Raw genomic sequence first — 26,923 nt, forward strand, 5'->3', positions numbered from 1 at the left:
TGCTGGCGGAGGTGTGTTTAGATGCAGAAAAACCCTGTGTATTTATCCCAGTCCAGGAATAATGTGCAATATGGAAAGCACTTACTGAGATGGGTTCTTTACAGAGAGAAAAACTCAAGTCAGAGTGTATATTAATTAATGCAACTATAGAGAAATTGCATATCTGGCATAGTGTAGTATAGTATAGTTGGCGTATGACTGAGGGTCAATACCCATTTGGCCATGAAGCCCACTGGGTGAATCTTAAGCCAGTTATAGTCTCTCAGCCTAGCCTACCTCACAGGGTTGTCATGAGCATAAAGCAGGCTGGGGAGAGACTCATCTACATTTCCTCGGACTACTTGAAGAAAATACAGAATATGGTAGCTACGTTAGGTAAGCAGGCAGGCAGAGTTAGAAGATGCCCTCTGGACCAATCCACGTCTTCTCCTCTCCAGAGATTACATTGTTCAATCGCCATTCATATTCAAATTTGAATTTTATCCTTGAATGTAACACAGTCTATCAAGTGTATTCGGGGTTTTTTTTAAGGTTTTCAGACTTTGCCAGAGGTGTTGCTTGGGCAGGGTGTGGATATAGTGCAGAATTTAGAGATAACTGTATTTCATTATCTGCAAATAGAGAAATTTTTAAGTGTACTTCATGGCTGAAAATGAGATGCAGGAACTGGAACTTTTATATAATTTTGTAGACTCTTTTCTTTCATTCATCCTTTGGGTTATGTTTTGAGAACTGTGGCAGAATATTTTGCTTCGCTGTAACCCAAGAACATTGCCTTCGTCAACTCACAGTTCTCTCCACGTCACTGAAATATCTAATGACAATGTCAGTATCAATAAACTTCTAAAAATTAACATATCACAATAGTTGGCTTTTGGAGCCGATCTACTTTCCACTTCTGCTCTGGCGTATTCTGTTACTTGAGAAGAGATTCGAGAGTAAGCAAAAGAGCATCAAGCCTTGCATCTTACAATGCAAAAAGCCTTTGCTAAACTCAATGGCAAGAGATACTAGCACTCATTCTCATACAGAAGAAGTGGGAACTGCAACAAAATGTTGCTGTGTATCCCCACTCTAAAAGAAGGGTTTATTTCTCATGGCCCCAGTCAGCCTGGAAAGGGAGTCTTGTAGCGCCTTGGGGGAAAGGGATGCATTTCAGGAGCGGGAAAGGGATGGAGGAAACAATTTCCTCTCCCTGCCCTCTGAGGTCATTGCCTGCTGAACTTTGTATTTATTAGATGTGAGCATTTAATGGTGATATAACTGTGGGAGGCTCCACCCCCTCACAGTACCGTTGATCACCTCTGTGAGTTGTGAAGTGGGGGGCCTCCTAATCTTGTATTATTTTTATTGTTGATTTCATTTATATCCCACCATTTTCTCCAAGGAGCTTGAGGTATGTGGTTCTCCTCTTCCTCATAACAACCCTGTGAGGTAGGTTAGGCTGAGAGGCAGTGGCAGGCCCAAGGCCACTCAGTGAGTTTCATTGCTGGGTGGGGATTTGAACCCTGGTTTCCCAGGGTGAAATCCAACACTCTAACCACTACACCACCACCTCCTCCTCCTCCTCCTCCTCCTCCTCCTTAGGCTCCCTGCATGTTTTAGAACCCTGGAAAAACCACAGGTACCACCACCACAATGCCTTGTGTTTCGTTAACTCGTATAGAGAATTCTTTAAGAGGGCTAGTTCTGGAGACAGGATTATTTGTTGTGAAGTGGAGGGAAGGTGCTTTGAACCTCACAGCAAATCTCTCTCCAATCACACTCTTCCCTCCCAGGATGCTTACTGTAAACTGAGCAGGCCAATTCATGCTTTCCCCTTCTCCAAGTTCCTTTTTTGGAGGGAGGGCTGTTTTCTTCTGGCATCTTAACAATCCATTCTCCAGCTGCTCTGAGCCACAGATGTAACTAATGGACTTAAACAATCTGCCTGCTTCAGATTAATTTTGGTCCTTTGCCCCCTCTCTATGGACTCAACTGCCATCACCAATCTGAAAGCTAAAAGGTTCTCGTCAGGCAGCTTTTTTTTTTTTAAGTGCTAGAATTTAGAAATTTCTATATTTCCCTGTTCTCAAAGAGCTCGATTTTGGTCTCATCTTGTTATGCAACTATCTGACCACAACACTTTCACACAGTTCTCCTCTGAGTCATTCAGATGTGCATTGACAAACTGCAGATGGGCCTGTACATATGCTGTCTTGAGGAAGGGGACCTTGCGGGCTCTGCAAGATCTCAGTCCTTCACGGCGTAGTGTGTTACCAACTGTTTTCATGGTGACTATGGTCCCAGCTGCCCTGAGATCATTGACAAGTTCCCCTCATGTAGTTCTGGGATGCTTCATCACCGTTCTCCTGATCATTGCAACTCCACGAGATGAGATCTTGCATGGAGCCCCAGACCGAGGGAGGTTGATAGTTATTTTGTGTTTCTTCCATTTGCAATTTTCTTGCACCAGCTGTTGTCACCTTCTCACCAAGCTGCTTGGCAATAGTCTTGTAGCCCAGACCAGCCTTGTGCAGGTCTACAATCTTGTCCCCGCCATCCTTGGACAGCTCTTTGGTCTTGGTCATGGTGGCTACTTTGGAATCTGCTGGATTGTTTCTGTTGACAGGTGTCTTTTGTACAGGTACTGTAAAGAGCTGGGATTACAGGTAAGGCCTCTCCCTGACAGCAGGTGCTTCTAATCTCAGCTCCTTACATGCAGTGAAGATACCAGGTAGCTTGACATCTGGCTGGTTGACAGGGGATCAAATACTTATTTCACTCATTATAATGCACATCAATCTCTGACTTTTGTCTTCTGGGTTTCTGGGGGTTTTCCTGTTGTTATTCTGTCTCTCACAGCTTCAATATACCTACCATTAAATTTATGGACTGGTCATTTCTTTGTCAGAGGGCAAACGGGCAAATTTAGCAGGGGATCAAATACTTCCCCCCCCCCTCACTGTATGAGGTAATCTTATGCATAGTTCAATAGGACTAGATGTATCACCACCTGGGAATATGCCCCATTGAACTCGGTGCCTCTTTACTTCATACTTCATGGGTTCGAATGGTAAACTAAGATAAGATATCTTTATTGTCATTGTCCCCTTGCGGGAACAATGAAATTACTCGGTTGCTACATCCACTCAGATAAAGCATTCCGCATAATCCAAAATTACAAAACCTAATTAAATACAGTAAATATAATACAAAATAACAAGTAAAATAAGATGACTTCAAAGTCCAGGCTTTCCATTTAAGGCCAAAATCGCTCTAGAGAAGAAACTGTTCCTGAGACGGCTCGTTCTTGCCTGCATTGTTCTATATCTCCGTCCCGATGGCAGAAGCTCAAAGAAATGGTGACCAGGGTGCGTTGGATCTCTTGATATGTCTAGTGCTTTTCTATGGCACCTGGTGGTGTAGATTTGTTCTAAGGTGGAGAGTGAGCAGCCAATAATGCTCTCTGCTGTTTTAATAATTCCTCACAGCTCTGCTCTATCCTGAGAAGTACAGCTTCCGTACCACACACATAAACCATACGTGAGCACGCTCTGTATGGCACAGTGATAGAAGCCAAGCAGCAGCTTTGGTGGAAGATGCTTTTTCCTTAAAATTCTCAAAAAATACAGTCTCTGCTGCGCCTTCTTCACAAGCCCCCTTGTATTAACACTCCAGGACAGATCCTCCCGTAACTCAATGCCTAGAAATCTAAACGTTACCCTCTCCACACAAATTCCGTCAATCAAAAGTGGCTGGACCCTGTTCCTCTGTCTCCTAAAGTCCACCACAAGCTCCTTTGTTTTCTTTGTATTTATGAGCAAGTTATTAACTCTGCACCACTCTGTCAGCCGCTCCACCTCATCTCTATAGTCCGTTTCACCCTCCTTATCAGAGATGAGCCCAATCACGGTTGTGTCATCTGCAAATTTGACAACCCTATTTCTAGGGTGGGCAGCAACACAATCATACATATAAAGAGTATAAAGGAGCGGACTAAGCACACATCCTTGTGGTGTTCCTGTGTTAGTCCTAAGCATATTAGACATATAAGGGCCCAACCGGACCCTCAGGGAGCGATCTGAGAGAAAGTCCAGTATCCACCCAGTAAACTGCACTGAGCTTTAACAGAAAATCAACAGTCAGCTGAAATGCAACAACCCTTTGCTTTCAGTTAGAAATGTAAAGGACCTCAGAAGGAAATGTTACTCTTTAAATGGCCCATGTGAAAGAGGAGCATCATCAAAGAGAAGTTCAGCCTTTGCAGGATTATTTTCCTCATTCTCTGATTTTCTGTATGCTAATATGTTGCAAACTAACTTGAAAGCCCCACTTTTACCTCATTCCCTTGCCAGAGCAAAGAGGCTCTATCAATCCCACAGGCGCAGATGAGATCATTCCTCTTGCACTGGAATAAGTTTCAGAGCTGTGCTCCCTTGCATTCCTCTCCCACTACACTGCTGCTTACTATACCTCCATACCTGGGGGGGGGGGGAGATCATAGCTCAGTTGAGCAGCACCTGCTTTGCATACATGTGCAATGCCCAGGATCTCCAGGTAGTCTGGAAATGTCTTCAGTCTGCCCCTATAGAGCTGCTGCCTGTCAGTGTGAGCTAGATGGAGTCAATGGTCTGATTCCGTATAAGGCACTTTCTTATGTCCAGATATGTCTCCTCTATTCTATTTAAATTAGCAATGCAAACCTCAAGGTATGTAGATAATGTGCCATCTCTTGACACTATTTGGACGCAGTTGAAAGTGCTAGTGGCCTCTGGCATGTGAGAGGATTTTGGAGGTCCAGCAGTGGTGTGTGAGGAGGCGGCTCACTTGAAGAGGAGTTCAGCTGAGGGGTGTAGGTGAGGTTCCCGTGAGGGAGGCTGGCAGTTGTGTGGGTGAGGGGATTTGGGTAAGCATGGTGTAGTTTAGCAGCAGTCACATTGCTGGCGCCTTTCCTTATCACAATGAGTGCAGAGGAGTTTGGTGCAAAATGGTGATTGTAGAGCCTTGTGCATGTACTTGGTGAGCAGCTTGGCCTAATAATAATAATAATAATAATAATAATAATAATATATTATTTATACCCTGCCCATCTGGCTGGGTTTCCCCAGCCACTCTGGGCGGCTTCCAACACAATACAGTGGTATCTCGCAAGACAAATGCCCTGCAAGACGAATTTTTTGCAAGACGAATGCGTCTTGCGATCTGATGGTGACTCGCAAGACGAATTTGTTTTGTGAAAAATTCGTCTTGCGATTCGCGGTTTCCCATAGGAATGTATTGAAATTTAATTTATGCGTTCCTATGGGCAAAAAAAGAAATTTCAATGCATTCCTATGGGAAACCGCGATTCACAAGATGAATTTTTCGCAAAACGAATTGACTCGCGGAACGAATTAAATTCGTCCGGCAAGGTACCACTGTATTAAATACAATAATCTATTAAACATCAAAAGCTTCCCTAAACACGGCTGCCTTCAGATGTCTTCTAAAAGTCTGGTAGTTGTTTTTCTCTTTGACATCTGCTGGGAGGGCGTTACACAGGGCGGGTGCCACATACCGAGAAGTCCCTCTGCCTGGTTCCCTGTAACTTGGTCCTCGGTGCTGGACCTCAGTGTCTGGGTAGAACGATGGGGGTGGAGACGCTCCTTCAGGTATACTGGACCAAGACAGTTTAGGGCTTTAAAGGTCAGCACCAACACTTTGAATTGTGCTTGAAAACATACTGGGAGCCAATGTAGGTCTTTCAAGACCGGTGTTATGTGGTCTTGGTGGCCGCTCCCAGTCAACAATCTACGGTAGCTGCTGCTTTCTGGATTAGTTGTAGTTTCTGGGTCACCTTGAAAGGTAGCCCCACATAGAGCGCATTGCAGTAGTCAAAGCAAGAGATAACTAGAGCATGTGCCACTCTGGCGAGACAGTCTGCAGGCAGGTAGGGTCTCAGCCTGCATACCAGATGGAGCTGATAAACAGCTGCCCTGGACACAGAATTGATCTGCGCCTCCATGGACAGCTGTGAGTCCAAAATGACTCCCAGGCTGCGCACCTGGTCCTTTAGGGGCACAGTTACCCCATTCAGGACCAGGGAGTCCTCCACACCTGCCCGCATTCTGTCCCCCACAAACAGTACTTCTGTCTTGTCAGGATTCAACCTCAATCTCAGTAAGCCATTTGAACGTGATAGCTCTGATTTAGACTGCAATGTTTTCTAGTTCCCCGCACCTCCCTGGAAACTGTTTTGCTTTAATTAAAATTGTGATCACCCCCTAGAAGGATCCTGGGTGTATTGGCAAGTGTCTGGAATATTTGAAACCCTGAAGAAAACAATCCCTTGCTGGAAGGCAGTTTGCCTCGATGTTACAAAAATGCAAGTGACATTTCAATTAATTTTCCTCTGAGCTGTGATGGCTAAGAAATGTAATCACCTTTTTCCAGCACAATATCTCTACTCAGGGACCACCCATAAACTTTGCTGCACCTCTAGAAATGGGTAGCAGACCTTTGACAGATGTGCTGTTGTTTGAAATAGGAGGAAATGTTTGATTGGCAGAAAGACTTTAAAAGGCCTTTTAAAAAAGTATTGTGTGTTTCATGGACAGTCAGCTGTGTGTCTCTTACTGGGGCGGGGGGGGGGGTAAAGATAAGAAATGTGGTAATGTGGCAGGAATGTAGTGTGGGAATGGGGTGTTTTTATCTAACATATTTTTATCTACACCTGCTGTTAGATTCAGTGGCTAGTGTGGATAAAGAACATCAGGGAGGAGTCCTAAAATGTTTGTTGGATCTGATGTCTAAAAGAATACGTTGGTATATGGTGCTGTCTTATAGAACATTTGAGTGTCTTTCGGAATGGATAGGAACCGTACAAAGTGCAAAGTACAAACTTGCTTTAGAGAAATAAATGCTGATTGTGATATTTTTTTTTTCATTTCCCCCTCCTACCTTCACACACACACATTGTTTTAAATGTGAAAGCTTTGTTTATGACTTTCACTTCAATAACAAGGCTGCTATAAATAGAGCAAACATCAGACCTGATACCCAATACATTAGGTAAACATGTTGACACGAGTTCAGCATGTACTGTAACATAATTTCTAGGGGCTGCGTGGATATAAGTGGAAACTGAGTCAACTGGGGTGCTTTTTAATGTTTGGTTAGCACTAGTCATTGTGAAAGTGATAAAAACCATTAAGGCTCCAATCCTGTATCCACTTACCTGGGAGTAAGCTCAATAGAAACTAGTGAGACTTTCTTCTGAGTAAATATGAATGAGATTGCACTGTCAAATGTATGCTGTGTATTGCTGTTGCTTCCCAGCCGCTGGTATACAGTACAGTACAGTAATACCTCGGGTTACGAACGCGATCCGTTCCGGATCGCAGTTCGTAACCCAAATAGTTCGTAACCCGAACGCGATGGGTGCTGCCATTTTGCGCATGCGCAAAGCGCGATTTTTGCGATTTTCACGTAACCCGAACTGTTTGCAAACTGAGGTGGTCGTAACCCGAGGTACGATTGTACAGTAGTATAATGCTGATAGAAGTCATTAGTAGCTATTTTCCCCATTAAAAGTCATCTCAATTTTCTCTCTCGTTCTAGAGAGAGGGTGTGTGTGCGCACAGAGACATTGCACATACTGTACTTTTGTAAATCAATAAATCTTTAATAAAAAATAAAATTAAAAAATAAATTGCTGCCTTTCTCTACAAAGCAGCAGTGACCAGGGAGTGTCTGCCATGAAGAACAACTATTTAAAGTTGTAGGTACTATTCTTGGTTGATTAAAGCAGCATATATATTAAAAATGGATGCCCACTCCCAAGTTGCAGATGTATAATGCAGCTGTTTAGCTAAATGAAGACTCAAGAGTTGGTGTAGTGCGTTGGTTAAGGACATGAGCTCAGAGTCACTCTTTAAAACCTCAGCTTAGGCATAAATCAGTGGGTAGCCTCAACCCTCCGCTGTTCTGTCTGTAAAATGGGGCTCATAATACATTTCTTCCCTGCAGGTGGTGGAGCTGGCTGAGATAAGAAATGTGACATGCTTTGAGTGCCTCTTGCACAATGCTTGGTATTACTGTTGATACCAAACATAATAATATGGAATAAGCAACTTTCCAAACTCCTAACAAAGTCTCCACTCTGATGTGCTGATCCAGAAACTGCGTATGTTGCAAACATGGATATCATTTGAAATTGAACCAAACTTTTAGTGTGGCAGCACCTACACTTTGAAACTCCCTGCTTCTTGATATCGGGCAGGTACCTTCACTATAATCTTTTGGCGCCTGCTAAAAACATTTTTGTTTAGACAAGCCTACCCAGATATGTAGAATGCTGTTGTGTGTTTAATTCTTAGTTTGTTTCTGATTTTTTTGAATATTTTAAATAGTTGCTTTTAACTATTTTTACTGACAAGTTTATTGTTTTATTCTCTTCGTAAACCGATATGAAGGTTTTTTCCTACAATCAAGTGGTGTATACATTTTATGAAAATAAATACATGCTGTATAGTGGCAAACTATATGGATCACGTGCATGGTCCCTCATACAAAACTTTCAAGCCAACTTACTTGCACGTTGCAAATTGGAGTCCAAGAACATCTGCGGGGGTGGGGGGCAAATGCGACCTCTCTCTGCTGTGAACTAATATGGATTACCTTTTCTATCTTCCCTTGACATTAGTCCCTGATGGAGTCGGGGCTGGGAACTAGGGGCTTTCCTTTTCTCAACCAGTTTTTGGATGTGGGGGCTTATTGCTTGGAAAATTCCCACCCTAATAGATTCGCCCCAAGGGAGGGGTGAAAGCCTACCCACTCTATACTACTCATCACAGTAAAAAAAAAAAATTAAAATTATTCCAGTAGAACCAGACTGTCCTTGAAATCTACTTGAATTTTTTAAATAAAATATTGTCAGAGGAGGGAAGACTGGGCTCAGTGGGCTTATTACTGACATTCGTCAAATCGAAATATGGCAAAATATTGCTAATTGTTGATGTGCGGGCGTGTTATTTAATATGACACAGATGGTGCATTTACTTCCTCTGTTGCGTTAGCCAAATGGAGCATGCTGTGATCAGATCTCTCTTTCAAAAACACATCCATCCGTTCATGCTGTTGCCAGCCGTCTTTTACTGTATGAACCACCAGAGAGCAGGTTCAAGTTTCACTTGAAAGGCTGGTAACTGAAGCTCATCCTGGAGGTACATCTGGCCTCAGCCTTGTTCTGCCAGCCTCCTTGTTCCAAAGGTCTCACAATGCTCCAGCATTGAGAAATAACACACTCCAGCGTTCACAACTCTCGGTGGACAAACAGGCATGGTGAAAGGGAAATGCTCCAGGATCATGCCCCCCTGAGCAGTACCAATGTCATGGACTGCTTAGACACAGAGGAATGGTGGGAGGAATCAGCTGGGGAACCCCTAAAGGATCAGACCCTCCAAATGTCCCTATTTTCCAGGGACATCCCTGATTTAGAGAAGCCATCCTGGTTTCTGATTTGATCCCAGAATGTCCCACTTTTCCTTAGGATGTCCCTATTTTCATGAAATGTTGGAAGGTACAGAATTATCCAAACCCTGAGCTGTCTGAAGGCAATCCTGTATAGGGAAGTTTTTTTATTGTTTAATGTTTATTATTATTATTATTATTATCATCATCATCATTATTTTTATGTGTTGGAAGCTGCCCAGAGTGGCTGGGGCAACCCAGTAAGATGTGTGAGGTATAAATAGAAAAAAAATATTGTTATGGAATGGGACTCCCTACTGTATTTTCATTGGGGAAATGTTGGAGGGTATGAAGGATGATGGCTCAGAGAGAGAAGACTTGGGAAGAGCAGGTGTCAGAAGCTGAAGGGCTTAGTGAGCTGGGAGAGTCTGTGGCAGAGAGAAGACCAGAATCAGAGGCAGAAGCTGAAGCAGGAGAGGCCAGATGCAAAGTGGCAGAGATGAGTCTGGCTGGTGAAGAAACCAGGGAGTCTTCCCCTCCTGCTGGAACAATCTCCCCACCCCATTGGTCTCCCAGAACCAGGAGAGGCATGAAGAGGGTGGAGGAGCAGTTAGCTCCACACAGGCGCAGTCTCAGATTGCTGGGGGGAAACCCTGGAGAGGAGACAGCTGTGGGGAGGTGGGTACCTTCAGTCTCAGCAACTGCTTCAAGAGGGCAAGTCCTGCCAGAGATGAGTGTTGCGCTCATTAGGCCTGGCACTCCTGTGCAGCTCCTGTTTTTGTTAATAAAGAGTTAACACCAACTGGCTTGGGGTGATTTACTGCTGACTTGCTCCTGACAACCAATGATGTCATCTGCTGAAGAGCCAGGATAACAGATGGATTATCTTTCCTCTGGCAAGTGAATCGGGTCATAATTAAGCTTTCGTGTTTGTGTCAGATTGACATGGAGCAGACTTTGCCAATCTGAAGGGTACCAGTTTGGCAAAAGGCTGGCACAGAAGCAGTCAGGTAATAAGGGAAATGATCAAGTAGGGGCTGGATCCTTTCTTCTTTTTTGGTGGAGTTCTTGCTTCACACCAGCAGCCTAACTGGCAATATTTCTGTGTGAGATAGTTTGCATTTCTAATAAAAAGCTAAATGTTGCAGTTAAGCTGGCTGAGGATCTTTTGTTAAAGTTCAGTGTGTTTTACAAGTTGAATTCATTCTATAAACATCTATTCCGTGACTGTTAATTGATCCTAATAAATAGGATATTACATTACGTGCAGCTGCTGCTGCTGAGTGTCTCCCGTATGTGTATGTATTGATCAACAGATTTCTTCCCTGCCTCCACCTGACAAAGGTCAGTCAGCATTCACTAAGCACCCTCAGTCCTCATAGGGCAGGCATCCCCAAACTTCGGCCCCCCAGATGTTTTGGACTACAATTCCCATCTTCCCCGACCACTGGTCCTGTTAGCTAGGGATCATGGGAGTTGTAGGCCAAAACATCTGGAGGGCCGCAGTTTGGGGAGGCCTGTCATAGGGCATCCTTCCTCTTTCTTTTCTTTTCTTTTTTCTTTTTGCAGAAGGAGGTACACCACACACACATTCTGTAAATCATGGCGCTCCCCTGAACCTGCTGAGACCACTCTTAGGACTATGTAAGAATCCTCTCAGCGAATGAGCTTCTTATTAGTATATGGGATTATTTTATATTTTTTAGCCTGCCCTTCCTCTAGCAAGCTCAAGGTGGAGCGCATGGTATGCAATTCTCAGCCCCCACCCCCTTGTTCTCACAACAAGCCAGGTTAAGATGAGAAACAGTGACTGCCCCAAGGTCATCCATTAAGCTTTGTGCCTTTGCAAATACTTGTACCTGCTTTATGTACTCAAAAGTATATGCTCTTCCCTTGAACTGTCACTCCCTCACCAATTGATTGGTGTTCTGCCTTTTTTAAAGTGTAAGAAGCATGTCCCTAGCACTGAGCTCCCTTTCCTGCAGCCTGGGTACCACTGAGGTCAGCCTCAGTTAATTGAATCATGTCTACCACACACATGTAACGCTCATACACACACAACTTTTTCACAAGATGCTGCAGGCAGTGGGGAAATAGTGGGTGCTGTGGAATTGGACCTCCTGACAGATTTCCTTGGTGCATTCTTGCAAGATTATCAGTTCTGAAATCCTCCCACAGAACTTCTGTGTAGACTGTTCCCACCTGCCTTTCTAAAACCCTCCATTCTCTGCTCCAGGAATTTGGAAAACTTACAGGGCTAGGGATCACAAGTCGTTCCTTGTTGAACTACAGTGGAACCTCGAGTTGCGGACGTTATCCGTCCTGGAGGCACGTCCACAACTCTCATCCAGAAATGCTGCGTCTGAGCACATGGCACGATTTAGTGCTTCTGCGCATGCGCGAGCGGTGAAACCCGGAAGTAACCGTTCCGATACTTCCGGGTTGCTGTGGAACGCAACTTGAAAAACATAACCTGAAGTGGACGCAACATGAGGTATGACTGTACTGCTCTTGTTCCCCTTGACCATTGGCCATACTGGAGCTGATGGGGATCCAGCAGTATCTGGAGGGACACAGCTAGGCTACCTGAATGATCGTATGTCCCTATACAAAACCTGACCAGGTGCTAAGGTCCTCAGGTGAGCACGTTCTTTCAGTCCCATCACATCAGGAGCACAGTTGTTGGTGACACGAAACAGAGCCTTTTCTGTGGCTGCTTTCATATTGTGGCATTCCCTCTAACGCGAGGTTAGATTGGCTACTCCTTTGTTTTCTTTCCACTGGCTGACTGAGACCTTCCTCTTCAGACAGACCTTTGAAAGCTAAGGTGCAGAGGATGCCGATCACTGGGCTGCTGCCAGGGAAAACTGGATTTTAATTGCTGGTTCTTAATGTGTCTTGATGTATTTTGGCTAGTTTGTTTTAAATACTTCGCATTCTATAATGATGTTTTCAAATGTTGGAAGCCAGTTTGAGTCCCAACTTGGGAAAAGGCGAGCTATAAATACATTTAATAATAATAATAATAAAATGATGACGATAGCGCTGGGTTAGGCACTTTCTCTAGGGCTCTGCAACTTTGGAGAACTGAGGTGTACAAACGGAGAATTCTCTTGCGTATCTTCTGACCTTACCTGTTCTAGGCAAAGTGAGGATGGCATTGCTTTGGCAGGCCCTTCCTTTTGCTGGTCATGGAGTCCTGGCAGTTGTCCAACCTTGCCAGTCTTGTGAGGTGCACTTCAAGGCTTTTCCCCCCCAGCCAGAACTCTCCAGAACTCAGTTCTGGTTCCTCTCGGGTGGTTGCCATTGCCATTGTAAGAGAACAAAGGTGAGTTCCAGCACTGTTTTTTCTAGTACAATAGCACTGGCATGCCTGATACCTTCCGTGTTTCAGGTTCCCCCAAGAGTGACCTCATCAACTTGAGCTAGCCTCCTGCTGGCTTCCCATAGCCCTGCTGCTCCAATTCCTCAGCCCCAATCTCAGTCTGGATGCCCAGAAAACCCACTGTGGGGTCATTCATCTGCAGTAGCTATTCTCAGAGGATGCCAAGGTTGACATCTTGCCACAGAAAACTCAACATGATATTCCAAAGTCTTTAAAAAAAAAGAGGTAATGGAAGAAAGATCTGGAGCACACTCTTTATACCCCCAAGATGAATGTTCTGCGTTACATCTGTCTTTCTTAATGCTTAATTCAAGCTGGCATAACCTCGGCCTGGCTCATTAGCATAGTTTGCAGTTGGCTACCCTCTCTGTCTGGCTTGGTCCCATTGCCAGGGTCAGGTTCTCAGGCAAGACTCACTTGCACTTCAGGAAGACTTCTTTGGCAAAGTGTGGAGGTCAGAAATATAGTCTGAACAACGCTCCAGATATAAATAACATACATACCAGTTGTGATGGGAAAAGAACATGGCTCCTCCTGTCAAGCTTAATTGAACACTCTGCAAATTCGCTGTTTGGGTTGTGGCTTGTACTTTTTTCACAGGAAAACAGTAGGCTCTGCCATTCCGGTTCAAGAAGCCTTAGTTTGGCCCTTCCAAAGCTGGTGCCCACCAGATGTGTTGTAGTTGGACTTGCATCATCCCAAAGGTCAATAAGTATGATGGGAGTTGCAGTTCAACAACATTTGAATGGCACCGCATTTAGGAAGGCAGTCTTAATTGTTTGATTGTATGGGCTTTAGTTAATTCATCAGTTAGTGAAAACAGTTGTTCTGAAACAGGAAGAACGGTTTCCTTATTTTTAGATGATCTACGTGCATCTGAGAAGATGGCAGGAAAGAGAGACTCCTTCTTAAGATGGTGCCTGCCATCTAGTTTTTATAAGAAAATTGTTAAAGAGTAAGGTGGGAATGGAACGTGGCAGTCATCTGAACCTCCTTGGTTACCTTCCTGCTCCTTAATTCCTCCTATGGGGTCCTGGTCAGCAAACCTCTGCCCATTGTTGATAGTATGAACAGGGATGCCTTTGTTATCTTCCTCTCCCTGAGTAATTTCATCCTGGGGCTGCCCCCCCCCCCACATATTTATGCATAATATTCTGCTGTTTAGCCCCTGAATGGGCTCAAATGACAACAACAACAACAACAAAGTTTTGATGAAATGAAATATTGCTTCATGTAGTTTTAGCAAGAAATTGGCAATTGGTCCCCTAGAGCAGGGGTAGGCAACCTAAGCCCAAGGGCCACAAGCTGCCCATGGGGGTTGTTTAACCAGCCCCCTAGCCATCCCCAAACTGAGCTGCCCGCTGCGACGCTAAACCATTGTGCTAAACCGACGCTCTGCGCAGATGCAGGTGCCATAAATCATGTCTGTGCAGACACCAAAAATCGTGGCTGCGCATGCACGACCCAGTCCACAGAGGGATCTCCGCTGGAGTGAACTGGCCCAGGTGAGGTAAACCTTGCCGACCCCTGTCCTAGAGCATATTCCAGGAAGCGGTTATAAGCTACATAAGGCCTATTGCAATGAGATTGAAGTGGTTATGGCTGCATTCCTTAACCCCCAGGTATCTACGGGGGACTCACTTCTGAGGAGACGTGTGTAGGATTTTAAGTCTCGATGACTTCAGTGGGATTTGTTTGTGACTAACATTTGCTGGATGCCATCTTTTGCCCTTAAACCCTTTGTGCCTCTTGAGCAGTGTGACTTAGCATTGGGAGGGGGCGGAAAGAATAGATCACGGCATTCTGATTGAATTCTTGATGCTTCTTGTGTTCCCCGGTATAAGGCAATCGTGGAAGGTTACCCATTAATTGCAGCTCATAAGCAAGCAATGGTTTACTCAACACCGGCATACCAACAGTCTTCTGCATTGATTTTTCAGGGGCCTTGAGTCTGGAATTCAAACATGTTTAGCTATGTCTCTTAGTCGCATCCTTTAAAAGGGAAGATGTTGCCCATTAAAGTGGGTTCCTATAGTAACAGCAAAGGGATGTCGTCACAGATGTTTGCTTACACTTTTCCCCACGTAAAGTCTCTGTCTTAGTCCATATTCTTCTGAAAGTTTCAAGCCTTTCACCAGGAAAGGTACAGTTAGATCAGGGGTCAGCAAACTTTTTAAGGAGTGGGCCGATGCACCGCCCCTCAGATCTTGTGGCAGGCCGGACTGCGCGCACACACTCACGCGGCGGAGGGGGGCTTTTCTCTCTCCCCCAGCCCCTCCCCCTACTTTCCTACCTCCGCCACTCTGCCTCTGGTTGAGAGCCAGCAGCAGCGGTGGCGCCTCTCCTTTCCGGGCCAGCTTTCCAGAGTGCCAGTAGATGCACCAAGCTCCAGCCAAAGCCCCGAAACACACCTGTCATGATGCCCACAGCGCATCCATAGACGGAGAGGCTGGCGGGCAGGTCGCGAGTCTGGGCTGTGCCTCAGCACGCGGGCGATGAGGCTTCGGATTGGCTGGCACCAATCAAAGCCTAGCTCCCTTCCTCCGCAGGGCGGGGAGAAGCCAGGAGGAGGGAGGAGACGCCGCTGCGGTGTGTGTGAGGGAGGGAGGAAAATGGCGCCCGAAAAATTGCAAAAAAAATGGTGCAGCCTGAACGATCACGCCGATCCAAGCGGCGATTCTAGGACCATCTGCAGGCCGGATCCAGAGTGCAATTGGGCCTGATCCGGCCCGCAGACCTTAGTTTGCTGACCCATGAGTTAGATGCTAAAGGTTCCTAAAATCTAACACACCCACACAAACACACCCACCAGGCCTGGTGAGCTATTCAGTGAATAGTTCAACAGCTAATTTCAGTCAGTGGGAAAGTAACATATAAAATGTGATAAATAAAGCAGTATCTCTAAGATACTACATTTTCAACTATTTTCAACTACATTTTCAACTATTTATACTTTGTATTGCCCTTCCTCTTCTTCGTGTTTATTATGAATCTTTATTAGGGATGTAAGAGACCTGCTGGATTAGGCCATAAGTGCATCTAGCCCAGCATTTTGTTCTCAGATTGGCCAACCAGATGCCTTTGGAAAACCCTTAAGCAGATCCTGAGTGAAATAGTACTCTCCCTCTTATTGCATTGATCTGCATCATTACCCTCTGAGGAATCATGGTGATATTGTTTGCTTGTTCATTCATTCATTCATGTACAACCTCTTGCACTGGATTCATAGATACGGTATGTTGAGGCAAAGAAAAGTCCCCCAGCATCAATCATGGGAATCTGTCAGGGGCAAATGACCAGGGAATGGCAGAATGAAAGGGAATGTCTTGGAAGATGTTTTGGCTGGCTGGAATCTTGAACAGGAGCATTCCACACAGTGAATTAATTTGCTTCTTGGTGAAATTACTCTTGGGCAAATGTATGCAGGATTAGTTAAAAGCAATCAACACTTAACTGTCCTAATCTTGTTGATGTCTTCATTAGAGTTTATGAATTTGTAGTTGTTTTATTCTGTATTTTCATTTCCTTTGCTTTTTGTATTTGGTTGCCTTTTGAAACTGAAAGGCAGGATACAAGCAGGAATGTGTACATTGAGCATTCCACCCAAATTACAGAAGGGCAAGGTCCAGTAGAAACTTTCCTGTGCAAAACAGGAATGAAATGTGTGCGATTTTCATTCATTTTCGTGGGAATGAAATGGCAGGCTCTCTTCCCCGTGGGTGCTCCATTCATATCTATGTGTTCTTCTGTGCCTGGGAACTTTTAGAATCTAGGAGTGATCCTTACTTAAAACAAAAAGTAAAATACTGTCGCAAACCGTACACAACATGTTTTCTCAAATTACTTTTCTAATTAGAGAAGGCCATTTGAAAAAAACAGCCTTTCACGGTTGATAGAATAATAATAGGAAAAGGTGAATTGGCTTTGCTGTTTGTTGTGCCTCCTGATCAGCAAGGTCAAAAGCGACTGCTGCTGATTCAAAAAGAAAGAAAGAAAGAAAGAAAGAAAGAAAGAAAGAAAGAAAGAAAGAAAGAAAGAAAGAAAGAAAATCTTCTGTCTGCTTTTTATTATTATTCATCTACAGGCTAGGCATGGGGGGAATCATTCACATATGCAGTTTTATATCAGGAGTCCAAGGTGGCCTAAGTCCCGGACGTTATTTCTGATCTGAACCAGTCCTGCTGGCTTTCTGAAAGGGAATCGCCTTACTCCCTATGTTGATTTGGACATATTGAGACTTCACCCACTTCTGGGTTAAAGGGAGCACCTCAGTTCTAGCCCAGCCAAGATGGTTCCTTAGAATTTTTGTGTGTGCCATCTATTAGCTATTAAGGAACAGCATTTGAGGCAGGGTCAGCACCAAGTTTGACTGGGCCTTGACACATCCCCACACTCCTAATTTGAACTCCTTGAGAGCAACATCTCCCCTTTGTGGCAGGTGAGTACAGCAGCAGCAGCAGCAAAAAAAAGTGGGACTAGCCAACAATTGGTTCCTTCACTTTAATCCCCACACAATGACTCAGGGCCTCCAATGTAACATTGTTCTGGCGAAACACTAAGTTGGGAGCTCTAGAGACATTTTGAAGATTTTTAAAGTGGTTGACACCAGTTACCCAGGCAAGAAAAACTCGAGCTGTTTGGATGCAGCCAACTTTTTGGGTGATAGCGCGGTTGGTGGAGGCCTCTTCTGAAGTCTTGAATGATCAACAACTATCCACTACCAAGCCCTGATCTGAGGACATCCCAGGCCACAGCAATTGCTACAACTGTGAGTCCAGCAGTTACAGGGGATTCCAGCATTACTCTCTCTGTTCCCCTTCTACTATAGGTAGGACTTTGCCCATATGTTTGTTTGGAGGCTGAGAAGGGACCATGAAGCGGGTCATCCTTCACCAACCTGGTACTTGCCAATGGCATTCTGACTGCGTCCGATGAGAGTTGTAGTCAAATAATATCTGGAGGGTACCAGGTTGGCAAAGGATGGTGCAGATGCTAATGATGGGGAGGGACTGAGGTCAGTGGTCAGTGAAGCACACAAACGATTCCACGTCCATCCCCTGCCATCACTAGTTATTAAAAGAATCAAATGGTACTTTACATTTAGTGGAATGTCCTGCCAAACATTTTTGGATGAGAAGTGCATGTTTCCTTGCCGGGCACCATCTTAGGAGAGGAATTCCCTCCAATGTGTGAAAGGCAGGGGAATCTTCATCTAAGATTATAGTATACTATTCACCATGGTTTAATTAAATGTGTTAATTTTGGGGTTTTTTTTAAAAAAAAAACCTGCTGCCTGATGAATCAAAACACATTTTTGATCAATCAGAGTATTTTAATGGATTAATCTAACCAAATAATCAACTAATAGTACAGTGGTACCTCTACTTATGAATTTAATGCGTTCCAAACGCACATTTGTAAGTAGAAAAAAATTGTAAGTCGAATCCCATAGGAATGCATTGGGAGAAAAAATTCGTAAGTAGAAAAAATCCTATCTAAAAATTCGTAAGTAGAAAAAATCCTATCTAAACCGCATCCAAGATGGCAGACAGAGCTCCATTCATAAGTAGAAACATTCGTAAGTAGAGTTATTTGTAGGTAGAGGTACCACTGTATAGTCCTGTACAAGCCACTTTGAAGACTTGTGGTGTTTATTGGGACTTACTCCCAAGTAAGTGTGGTTCCCTCAGTGGGAGAAGTGAGGTTTCAGAGAACTGGACAAAGGGCCTTCTCAGTAGTCACGCCCGCCATGTGGAATGTCCTCCCATCAGATGTCAAGGAAATAAACTAATATCTGACTTTTAGAAGGCATCTGAAGGCGGTCCCGTATAGGGACATTTTTTATGTTTGATATTTTACTGTGTTTGATGTTTTAAGTTGTTGGAAGTCTCCCAGACTGACTGGGACAACCAAATCAAATGGGTGGCATATAATTTATCATTATTATTATTATTTACTCGGTCCTATAATACAGACTTAATTGAGAGTGAGTCACATTTAACTTAGCGAGGCTGTTTTCTGTGTAAACATGTATACATTTGCTCGATAAATCTTGCAGTTCTCCCCATCGGCTCATGTCTGTACTCCAGAACTCATAATTGCCCAGGTTTCTCTGAACAGTGATTTATGCAAAGGGGGTTGTGGTGGCTGCAAACAATTCACAAATTATCTGAACATTAAACACTTACTTTTTCCTGACCTCTTTGCGTCAGGTAAATTTTAGACTCTTGATTTAATGGTGTCACAGACTCTACTAGATTGTGATGCTTATTACTTTGCTTGCTTCAAAATGTGGCAAACCAGGCCTTCTGCTTCTTTCGCTGAGTGGGACTGTTGACTTCTGCCCCCAAAGTCCTGACCTGGCAATACCACTGTGAGTTATTTTTTTAAAAAAAGTAGCTGCTGAGCAGAGACCATGCAAACTAGGTTACCACAAGGAGCAAATGGCTACTAATATGTTCCACAACCCTGGAAGAAAAGCTAACTATCTCAACAGGGGGTGGGAAATTGCTTGTTGGAAATAGTGATGGGACCTTTGGGCTTATTTCAATGATTATCACGCTGCATCAAAAACAAAAAATCCCACCAGCAAGAAACTGTATCTGTTTTCTTCTTCTACTACAAATTCTATTTTTAATGCATACTATTCTGTGTTTATTTTAAACACACTGGATTTTGGAAACTTTTATGAAACAAACCAGATTTTGCAAGTAGGTGTCCAAAGAACTGTCGTAAGCTCCAGAAATGTTTAAAGATAGGTTTTCGCAAGCTACAGTGAAAAATACTGCAAAGCTAGGAGTACAAGGGAGGGAGGAAGACCTTGAAAAAGTGTTGCTATGCTGCGAAAGGTCAAGGTTGGCATCAGTGTAAATAACAGAGTGAGAGGGGTAGTGGGAGAGAGAGAAACCTCTGCTAATTATCTGTAATTAATATGGTGGGTTTATAAATCTTTCAGACAAATTGTTTAAATGCATTTTTCAGTGCAAGCATGCCACATGTGTTCCAAAACTGTACTTTAGAGCTCGAGAGGCTTTGTTGCTCGCACCCTCCGTCATGCCAAATTCTCTCTTCTAGGGAAAACTTCAGTGTTTAGATATTCGGGGCCACACACAGCTGCGGCCAGGCTTCTCACTGGCATATTCCAATCCCTGATCTTCTCCTTTGGAAGGATCTGGTCCACATGCTTGTTGCAATGGACCTTGACTTGGGGCAGCTTAGTGACTAAAAGACTTGGGCCACCATGCAGGTGGCGCTGTGGTCTAAACCACTGATTCTCTTGGGCTTGCTGATCGGAAGGTTGGCGGTTCGAATCCCTGCGATGGAATGAGCTCCCGTTGCTCGGTCCCAGCTCCTGCCAACTTGCAGTTCAAAAGCATGCCAGTGCAAGTAGACAAATAGGTACCGCTGCAGCAGGAAGGTAAACGGTGTTTCCGTGCAGTAGGGTTTCTCTCACAGTGTTCCGTTGCGCAAGAAGCGATTTAGTCATGCTGGCTACATGACCTGGAAAGCTGTCTAACACTGGCTCGCCTTTAACTGGACTTAACTGTCCAGGGGTCCTTTACCTTTGTTGTTGTTGTTGTTGTTGTTGTTGTTGTTTAGTCGTGTCTGACTCTTCGTGCCCCCATGGACCAGGGCACGCCAGACACTCCTGTCTTCCACTGCCTCCCGCAGTTTGGTCAAACTCATGTTCGTAGCTTCGAGAACACTGTCCAACCATCTCGTCGTCTGTCGTCCCCTTCTTTTAGTGCCCTCAATCTTTCCCAACATCAGGGTCTTTTCCAGGGAGTCTTCTCTTCTCATGAGGTGGCCAAAGTATTGGAGCCTCAGCTTCAGGATCTGTCCTTCCAGTGAGCACTCAGGGCTGATTTCCTTAAGAATGGATAGGTTTGATCTTCTTGCAGTCCATGAGACTCTCAAGAGTCTCCTCCAGCACCATAATTCAAAAGCATCAATTCTTCAGCGATCAGCCTTCTTTATGGTCCAGCTCTCACTTCCATACATCACTACTGGGAAAACCATAGCTTTAACTATACGGACCTTTGTCGGCAAGGTGATGTCTCTGCTTTTTAAGATGCTGTCTAGGTTTGTCATTGCTTTTCTCCCAAGAAGCAGGCGTCTTTTAATTCGTGACTGCTGTCACCATCTGCAGTGATCATGGAACCTAAGAAAGTAAAATCTCTCATTGCCTCCATTTCTTCCCCTTCTATTTGCCAGGAGGTGATGGGACCAGTGGCCATGATCTTAGTTTTTTTGATGTTGAGCTTCGGACCATATTTTGCACTCTCCTCTTTCACCTTCATTAAAAGGTTCTTCAATTCCTCCTCACTTTCTGCCATCAAGGTTGTGTCATTTGCATATCTGAGGTTGTTGATATTTCTTCCGGCAATCTTAATTCCGGTTTGGGATTCATCCAGTCCAGCCTTTCGCATGATGAATTCTGCATATAAGTTAAAAAAGCAGGGAGACAACATACAGCCTTGTTGTACTCCTTTCCCAATTTTGAACCAACCAGTTGTTCCATACCCAGTTCTAACTGTAGCTTCTTGTCCCACATAGAGATTTCTCAGGAGACAGATGAGGTGATCAGGCACTCCCATTTCTTTAAGAACTTGCCATAGTTTGCTGTAGTCGACACAGTCAAATGCTTTTGTGTATTCAATGAAGCAGAAGTAGATGTTTTTCTGGAACTCTCTAGCTTTCTCCATAATCCAGCACATGTTTGCAATTTGGTCTCTGGTTCCTCTGCCCCTTCGAAATCCAGCTTGCACTTCTGGGAGTTCTCAGTCCACATACTGTTTAAGCATGCCTTGTAGAATTTTAAGTATAACCTTGCTAGCATGTGAAATGAGCGCAATTGTGCGGTAGTTGTAACATTCTTTGGCACTGCCCTTCTTTGGAATTGGGATGTATACTGATCTTCTCCAATCTTCTGGCCACTGCTGAGTTTCCCACAGGGGCCAGGGAAGCACCCCTGGCCAATCCCAGAGAAACCATTTGCCTGGGGCACTTGTAGCCAGGGCTGCTGCAACAAACAGCTGTTCAAGCCTTTGGGAGGCAGAGACGCAAAAGGGCATCAGATGAGGGAGGATGGAAAGAGGGACATTGCCCACGGCACCCCTGATCATCATTCAGTGCACCCCAGGGTGCCACAATACACTGGTTGAAAAACACTTCCCTACAGGAAGAAGACTCAGAGCCAGAGGACTGGTGGTGGGATGATGAGTGGTCAGAGGGAGAAGACTGGGAGGAGTAGGAGTAGGAAGCTGAAGAGGTAACAAGGCTTAGTGAGTGTGGGGGGGATTTGTGTCAGAGATTAGTCTGGCTGGTGAAGAGTCATGGGTGTCTCCCCTTCCTGCTATGATGAGCTCCCCTCCTCCCTGGGCTCGCAGAACCAGTTGAGGCATGAAGAGGGTAGAGAAAAAGTTAGCTTCATGCAGGTGTAGATTCCGATTGCTTGGGGAAAACCCTGGTGGGGGAGGGAATTAGGCAGCTGTGGGGAGGTAGAGATCTTCACTCTTAGCAACTGCTTCATGGCAGCAAGACCTGCCAGAGATGAGTCGCTGTGCTCATCAGGCCGGACACTCCTGTGCAGATCCTTTTTTCTTTTGCTAATAAAGAGTTAACTCCAGCGTGCTCAGTGTGATTGACTGCTGGCTTGTTCCTGTCACTGAGCATCCTGTGTCTATAGAGGTCAACTGGAGGCTTTTGGGAATGCTCACAAAAGAGACATGGGGCCAATAGCCCTCTCCCACTGTTCTTCCCCAGTTTCTGACTAGTAGCCACTGATAATCTTATCGTCTATCAATTAACCTCCCATTCCCCATCCAAACAAGCAAGGCAAACTATCACATACCAACACACTTGAGAAGCACATGGATATGGATCAGTGAAGGGTGTGTCCTGTGGAGGAGGCATGGCCAAGGCAAGGGCGTAGCCTAGGGAGAGTCCTGGGAGCAAGACTGAGATGCTTCATTTCTCCTAGGCCTTCATTTCCTTGCTTGTGGATTAAATAGCTATCTCCCAGCATTTTTAAAACCTTAATTAAAAAACAACAGCAAATCCTTTGGGAGAATGCTAACACATCTCCTATGTGTGGTCTAGTTGCACAGGTTCGGGTGTTTCCAAGGGCCCTTGACTATCCCTGTGTTTAACAGTCTATTGTTGGTCCTGCTCTCTTGGAGGCTCTTTGACTAAGAAACGAGGCTCCCCTTTGAAACTTCTAAGCATCGCCCACTAAACGTATTTGGGAGCTTGGGAGACCGATGAAGAGAGTGCTGAGCATGATGCCTCATTAAAATTCTTTCTGCTGTTATGGAACAATTTGCATACAGATGATTGGCATAAGCCCGGAGGGCAGACAGGATCATTCCTGTCAATGAATAGCATGTACTGACCGCGGTGCATGTTTTTTTGGAGCTCTTAAAATAGCAATCAATAACCCTCAGCTGATGCTAGCAGAGATTAATGGGCACCCTCCAGATACAGATGGAAATCTCATTGTCCACATGCTTTGTTTTTTAACATTTTCTTTAAAAAGTAAGGACGCAAGAAGATCATGACACGTCAGCTGAGTTTCGTTCCCAAAACTGCCAGGAGGTTACCCAACCCTTTGTAATACGTAAACTGCTACTCCTGCATAGAGGAACAGTTCCTCGGCATGTAATCACTTGCTGATGACATCGTTGTCTACATTTTGAAAGCAAATTCCAAAGCAGATTCACAACATGGCATTTTAAAATCTCTCCCTGCATGCATCTTCAAATCAGTATGTACATACCATGAACGTAACCCTGAAAACACATATCTTATCTCTTTCACAAAACTACACATGCCGACACTTTTAAAAAATTCAGCTGGAATTGCTTTTAGGCAGGGGGGTTCATGATTCATTGTTGGCTGGGCATGTTAGCTGCTTGCAAGGGAGAGCCTCTGGGCATCTTGAATGGAGCATCTCATGTACAGCTCTCACTCGTTTATGAAACAAGACCTTGGCAGCAATCCTATATGAGCTTTTACTTGGGAGTAAGTCACATTGAACTCTGGAATTCGCTTCCAAATAGCATAACTGAGGATTGAGGTGACAAGACAGAAGTACTATTTGTGGGGGACAGGAGGCGGACAGGTGTGGTGGACTCCCTGGTCCTGAATGGGGTAACTGTGCCCCTGAAGGACCAGGTGCGCAGCCTGGGAGTCATTTTGGACTCACAGCTGTCCATGGAGGCACAGGTTAATTCTGTGTCCAGGGCGGCTGTCTATCAGCTCCATCTGGTACGTAAGCTGAGACCCTACCTGCCCGCAGACTGCCTCACCAGAGTGGTGCATGCTCTAGTTATCTCCTGCTTGGACTACTGCAATGCGCTCTACGTGGGGCTACCTTTGAAGGTGACCCAGAAACTGCAATTAATCCAGAATGCGGCAGCTAGACTGGTGACTTGGAGTGGCTGCCGAGACCACATAACACCAGTCCTAAGAGACCTACATTGGCTCCCAGTACGTTTCTGAGCACAATTCAAAATGTTGGTGCTGACCTTTAAAGCCCTAAACGGCCTCAGTCCTGTATACCTGAAGAAGCATCTCCACCCCCCATTGTTCAGCCCGGACACTGAGATCCAGTGCCGAGGGCCTTCTGGCCATTCCCTCATTGCGAGAAGTGAGGTTACAGGGACATCTGAAGGCAGCCCTGTTTAGGGAAGTTTTTAATCTGTGATATTTTAATGTCTTTTGGTATTTGTTCGAAGCCGCCCAGAGTGGCAGGGAAAACCCAGGCAGATGGGCGGGGTATAAATAAAGAAATAATAATTAGGATTGTGCTGTGCATAGTATAAGACCTACACATACGGTATACAGTATGATAAGTGTGAGAGTGAGAAAGGGAGAGAGAGATTAAGATTTATCAGCCCCCAACCATTGTGCATGCATTCCTTTTAGTTTAACTTCCTGTTTAGCATCTCAAGGTGTTTTCTCAACCAGATGTCACTCAGCCCTCAAGCTTTTTGTGTGATTAAGCAGCTGGTTTCCCTTTCTGAAAGCAGTGGGGAAGGAGGGAGGAAGGGAGGGAGGGAGGAAGGCTGCAAGATATCAGGAGGAAAGAGAGTGAAGAATTATGTTCTCAGGCAGTCCTTGCACTGAAAAGGAAGGGGTCATAATGCTCTGTGCTCTTCCATTTACCCTCGCACCTCTGCAAGCGAAGCTTCCCTGGCTACTTACTGGTGCTCCAGTGGCTCATCTTCATATTTTCCTTCTGTCGCCCATCAACAGTTTTAGAATGTGGTTGACCTTTAAACCTGTTATTATAGGATTGCGAGAGAAAAGCGATCAAGAGGCTCTTTCAGCTGCCTTGCTTCCCATGTGACCTAGATGGAGAATAGATTCAAAATACGGTTCCTCCTCCCCCGGCAATGCAAGGCAGAAGAGAAAAGCACTGTCACTTCCAAACAGTGCTGGCACAAAGGCAGGGAGGAATAAAGCTGAGAAGAGCTCCAGTAGTTTAGGACTCCTCTCGAAGAGGCCGGATTTTTGTTGCAAGGAGTAATGCTTTTGAGAAAGCTCCCGTTCTTGAAGCATGCCTGCTCTGCAGATGGAATACGTGGGGCAGGAGGAGCGGTGTGAGGGCAACTGAAGTTTCACTGCTAGGAGCTCCTGGGATTTTACTTGCAAGATGAGTATTATTATGAAGCCAAGATCCCGATCTACCAGCTCATTAAGAACTGCAGACGCAACTTGGTAATGTGGCTGTTTTTACCCCCTCCTTTGCTGACACTGCCTGCCTGTCTACAAATGCTCTGTTATATTGTTTTGTGCTAATAAATTGTGTACATGCTGATTCCACAGATTGGGGTGCAAGTGTATGTCAAAACCAGAGATCTCCTTTGTTTCTGTTCTACCCTATTTAGCATGGGGGTGTATGGCAATTTAGCTTTCTTGAACAGAGTGAGAACTTCTGCTTTCCTTATTATGGGCAACTTTTCTGAGTTGGCCTTCTGAAGGGAGACTCAAGGTAGTAGCTTCTATTGCTTGTTGGGTTTCTGTTTTGCTTTTCTGGTGACAACTTTCCCCCTTATTTTTCTTGCATTTAATAAGTCAAGTGATGACAGATCATAGGAAGTATGGGAAAACACAGGCTAAGATCTTGTGATGAGAGATTTTATCATGCGTACTTTCCCTTAGAAAAAAAAATTAAAGGGAAAAATGCCAACATGTTTCTCTTCTCTCTTAACCCCCCTGTCGCACAAAGAGGCATGAACCAGGACGACAACCAGTGCATTTTTAAATATTGTTCTTAGAGCTGGTGTAGCAGAATGGCTAACACAATTGCCCTGTGCCTGTTTGCTCAGAGGTAAGTCCTATTGTCTTCAATGGGGGTTACTCCTAGGTATGCATTCATAGGATTGCAACCGGAGACTGAGCTATGGGTCAGGAAGTCTGCTGCTCATTTGAATCTCACCTATGCCATAGACTTCCTTGGTAGCCTTAAGGAAGTCACTCTCTCCTAGACTCGTTCTGCCCACTTCCTGCATGTGGAGATAATAATACTGAATTGCCTGTAAAGGTTGTTGTAAGGATTATAACTAGATAATGCACCAGCTGCACTTGAAAATGCTATTATTTTTTTGTAGTCAGTACTCTTTTTCTTAAACATTGCTATCCTAGCTTTATTTACTTGAGAACAAACCCCAGTGATCAAAAGTAGTGTTTTCCTCTGAATAAAACCTGCAGAGGATTGTGCTCTCCATTTCCTAAGCAGTTGTCAAAGTTGTAGCCTCTTCTATATGATGGATTTATAAATTATAAGGCTTTTCAAGATGTCTGGTCAGGAAAGGGCAGCTTTCACTGATACCTATGCCCTCTGGGCACATCCTAGAGGTTTATTTCTAGATTTCCTGACATTCTATCATTTTTGCTTATGTCATCTCTGGGCACATAGAGAAGCACTAAGGTATGTGATTTGTTCTACCTCCAATTTTGACATGACACTTCTTGCAAAATGTAGGTTTTTCCTGCAATCGTTGGACATTCATTATGGATACTATATTCCTGATTGTTGACTTAGCCTCCTTAGCAGAGTCTTCACACGTTTTACCTTGGGGGGGGGGGCATCAGCTATTT

The 26,923-nt window shown here is 44.6% G+C and overlaps 1 protein-coding gene across 15 annotated transcripts in view; it reads left to right on the forward strand.

The window, feature by feature from the left end:
• PDE4D (phosphodiesterase 4D) overlaps positions 1–26,923 on the forward strand; it is a 636,676-nt gene that overhangs the window by 452,439 nt on the left and 157,314 nt on the right. The window contains exon 1 of one of the 15 annotated variants that reach the window (XM_035100839.2): positions 20,863–25,540. The exons of the other annotated variants lie outside the window; for them this stretch is intronic. Within the exon in view, the coding sequence (XP_034956730.1) occupies positions 25,476–25,540 (65 nt within the window). The 5' untranslated portion in view covers positions 20,863–25,475. Of the gene's footprint in view, positions 1–20,862; positions 25,541–26,923 lie in introns of those variants that run through there. 15 annotated transcript variants of the gene reach the window in all.

This window comes from Zootoca vivipara, chromosome 11 (assembly GCF_963506605.1).
Source record: "Zootoca vivipara chromosome 11, rZooViv1.1, whole genome shotgun sequence".
Taxonomy (NCBI): Eukaryota; Metazoa; Chordata; class Lepidosauria; order Squamata; family Lacertidae; genus Zootoca; species Zootoca vivipara.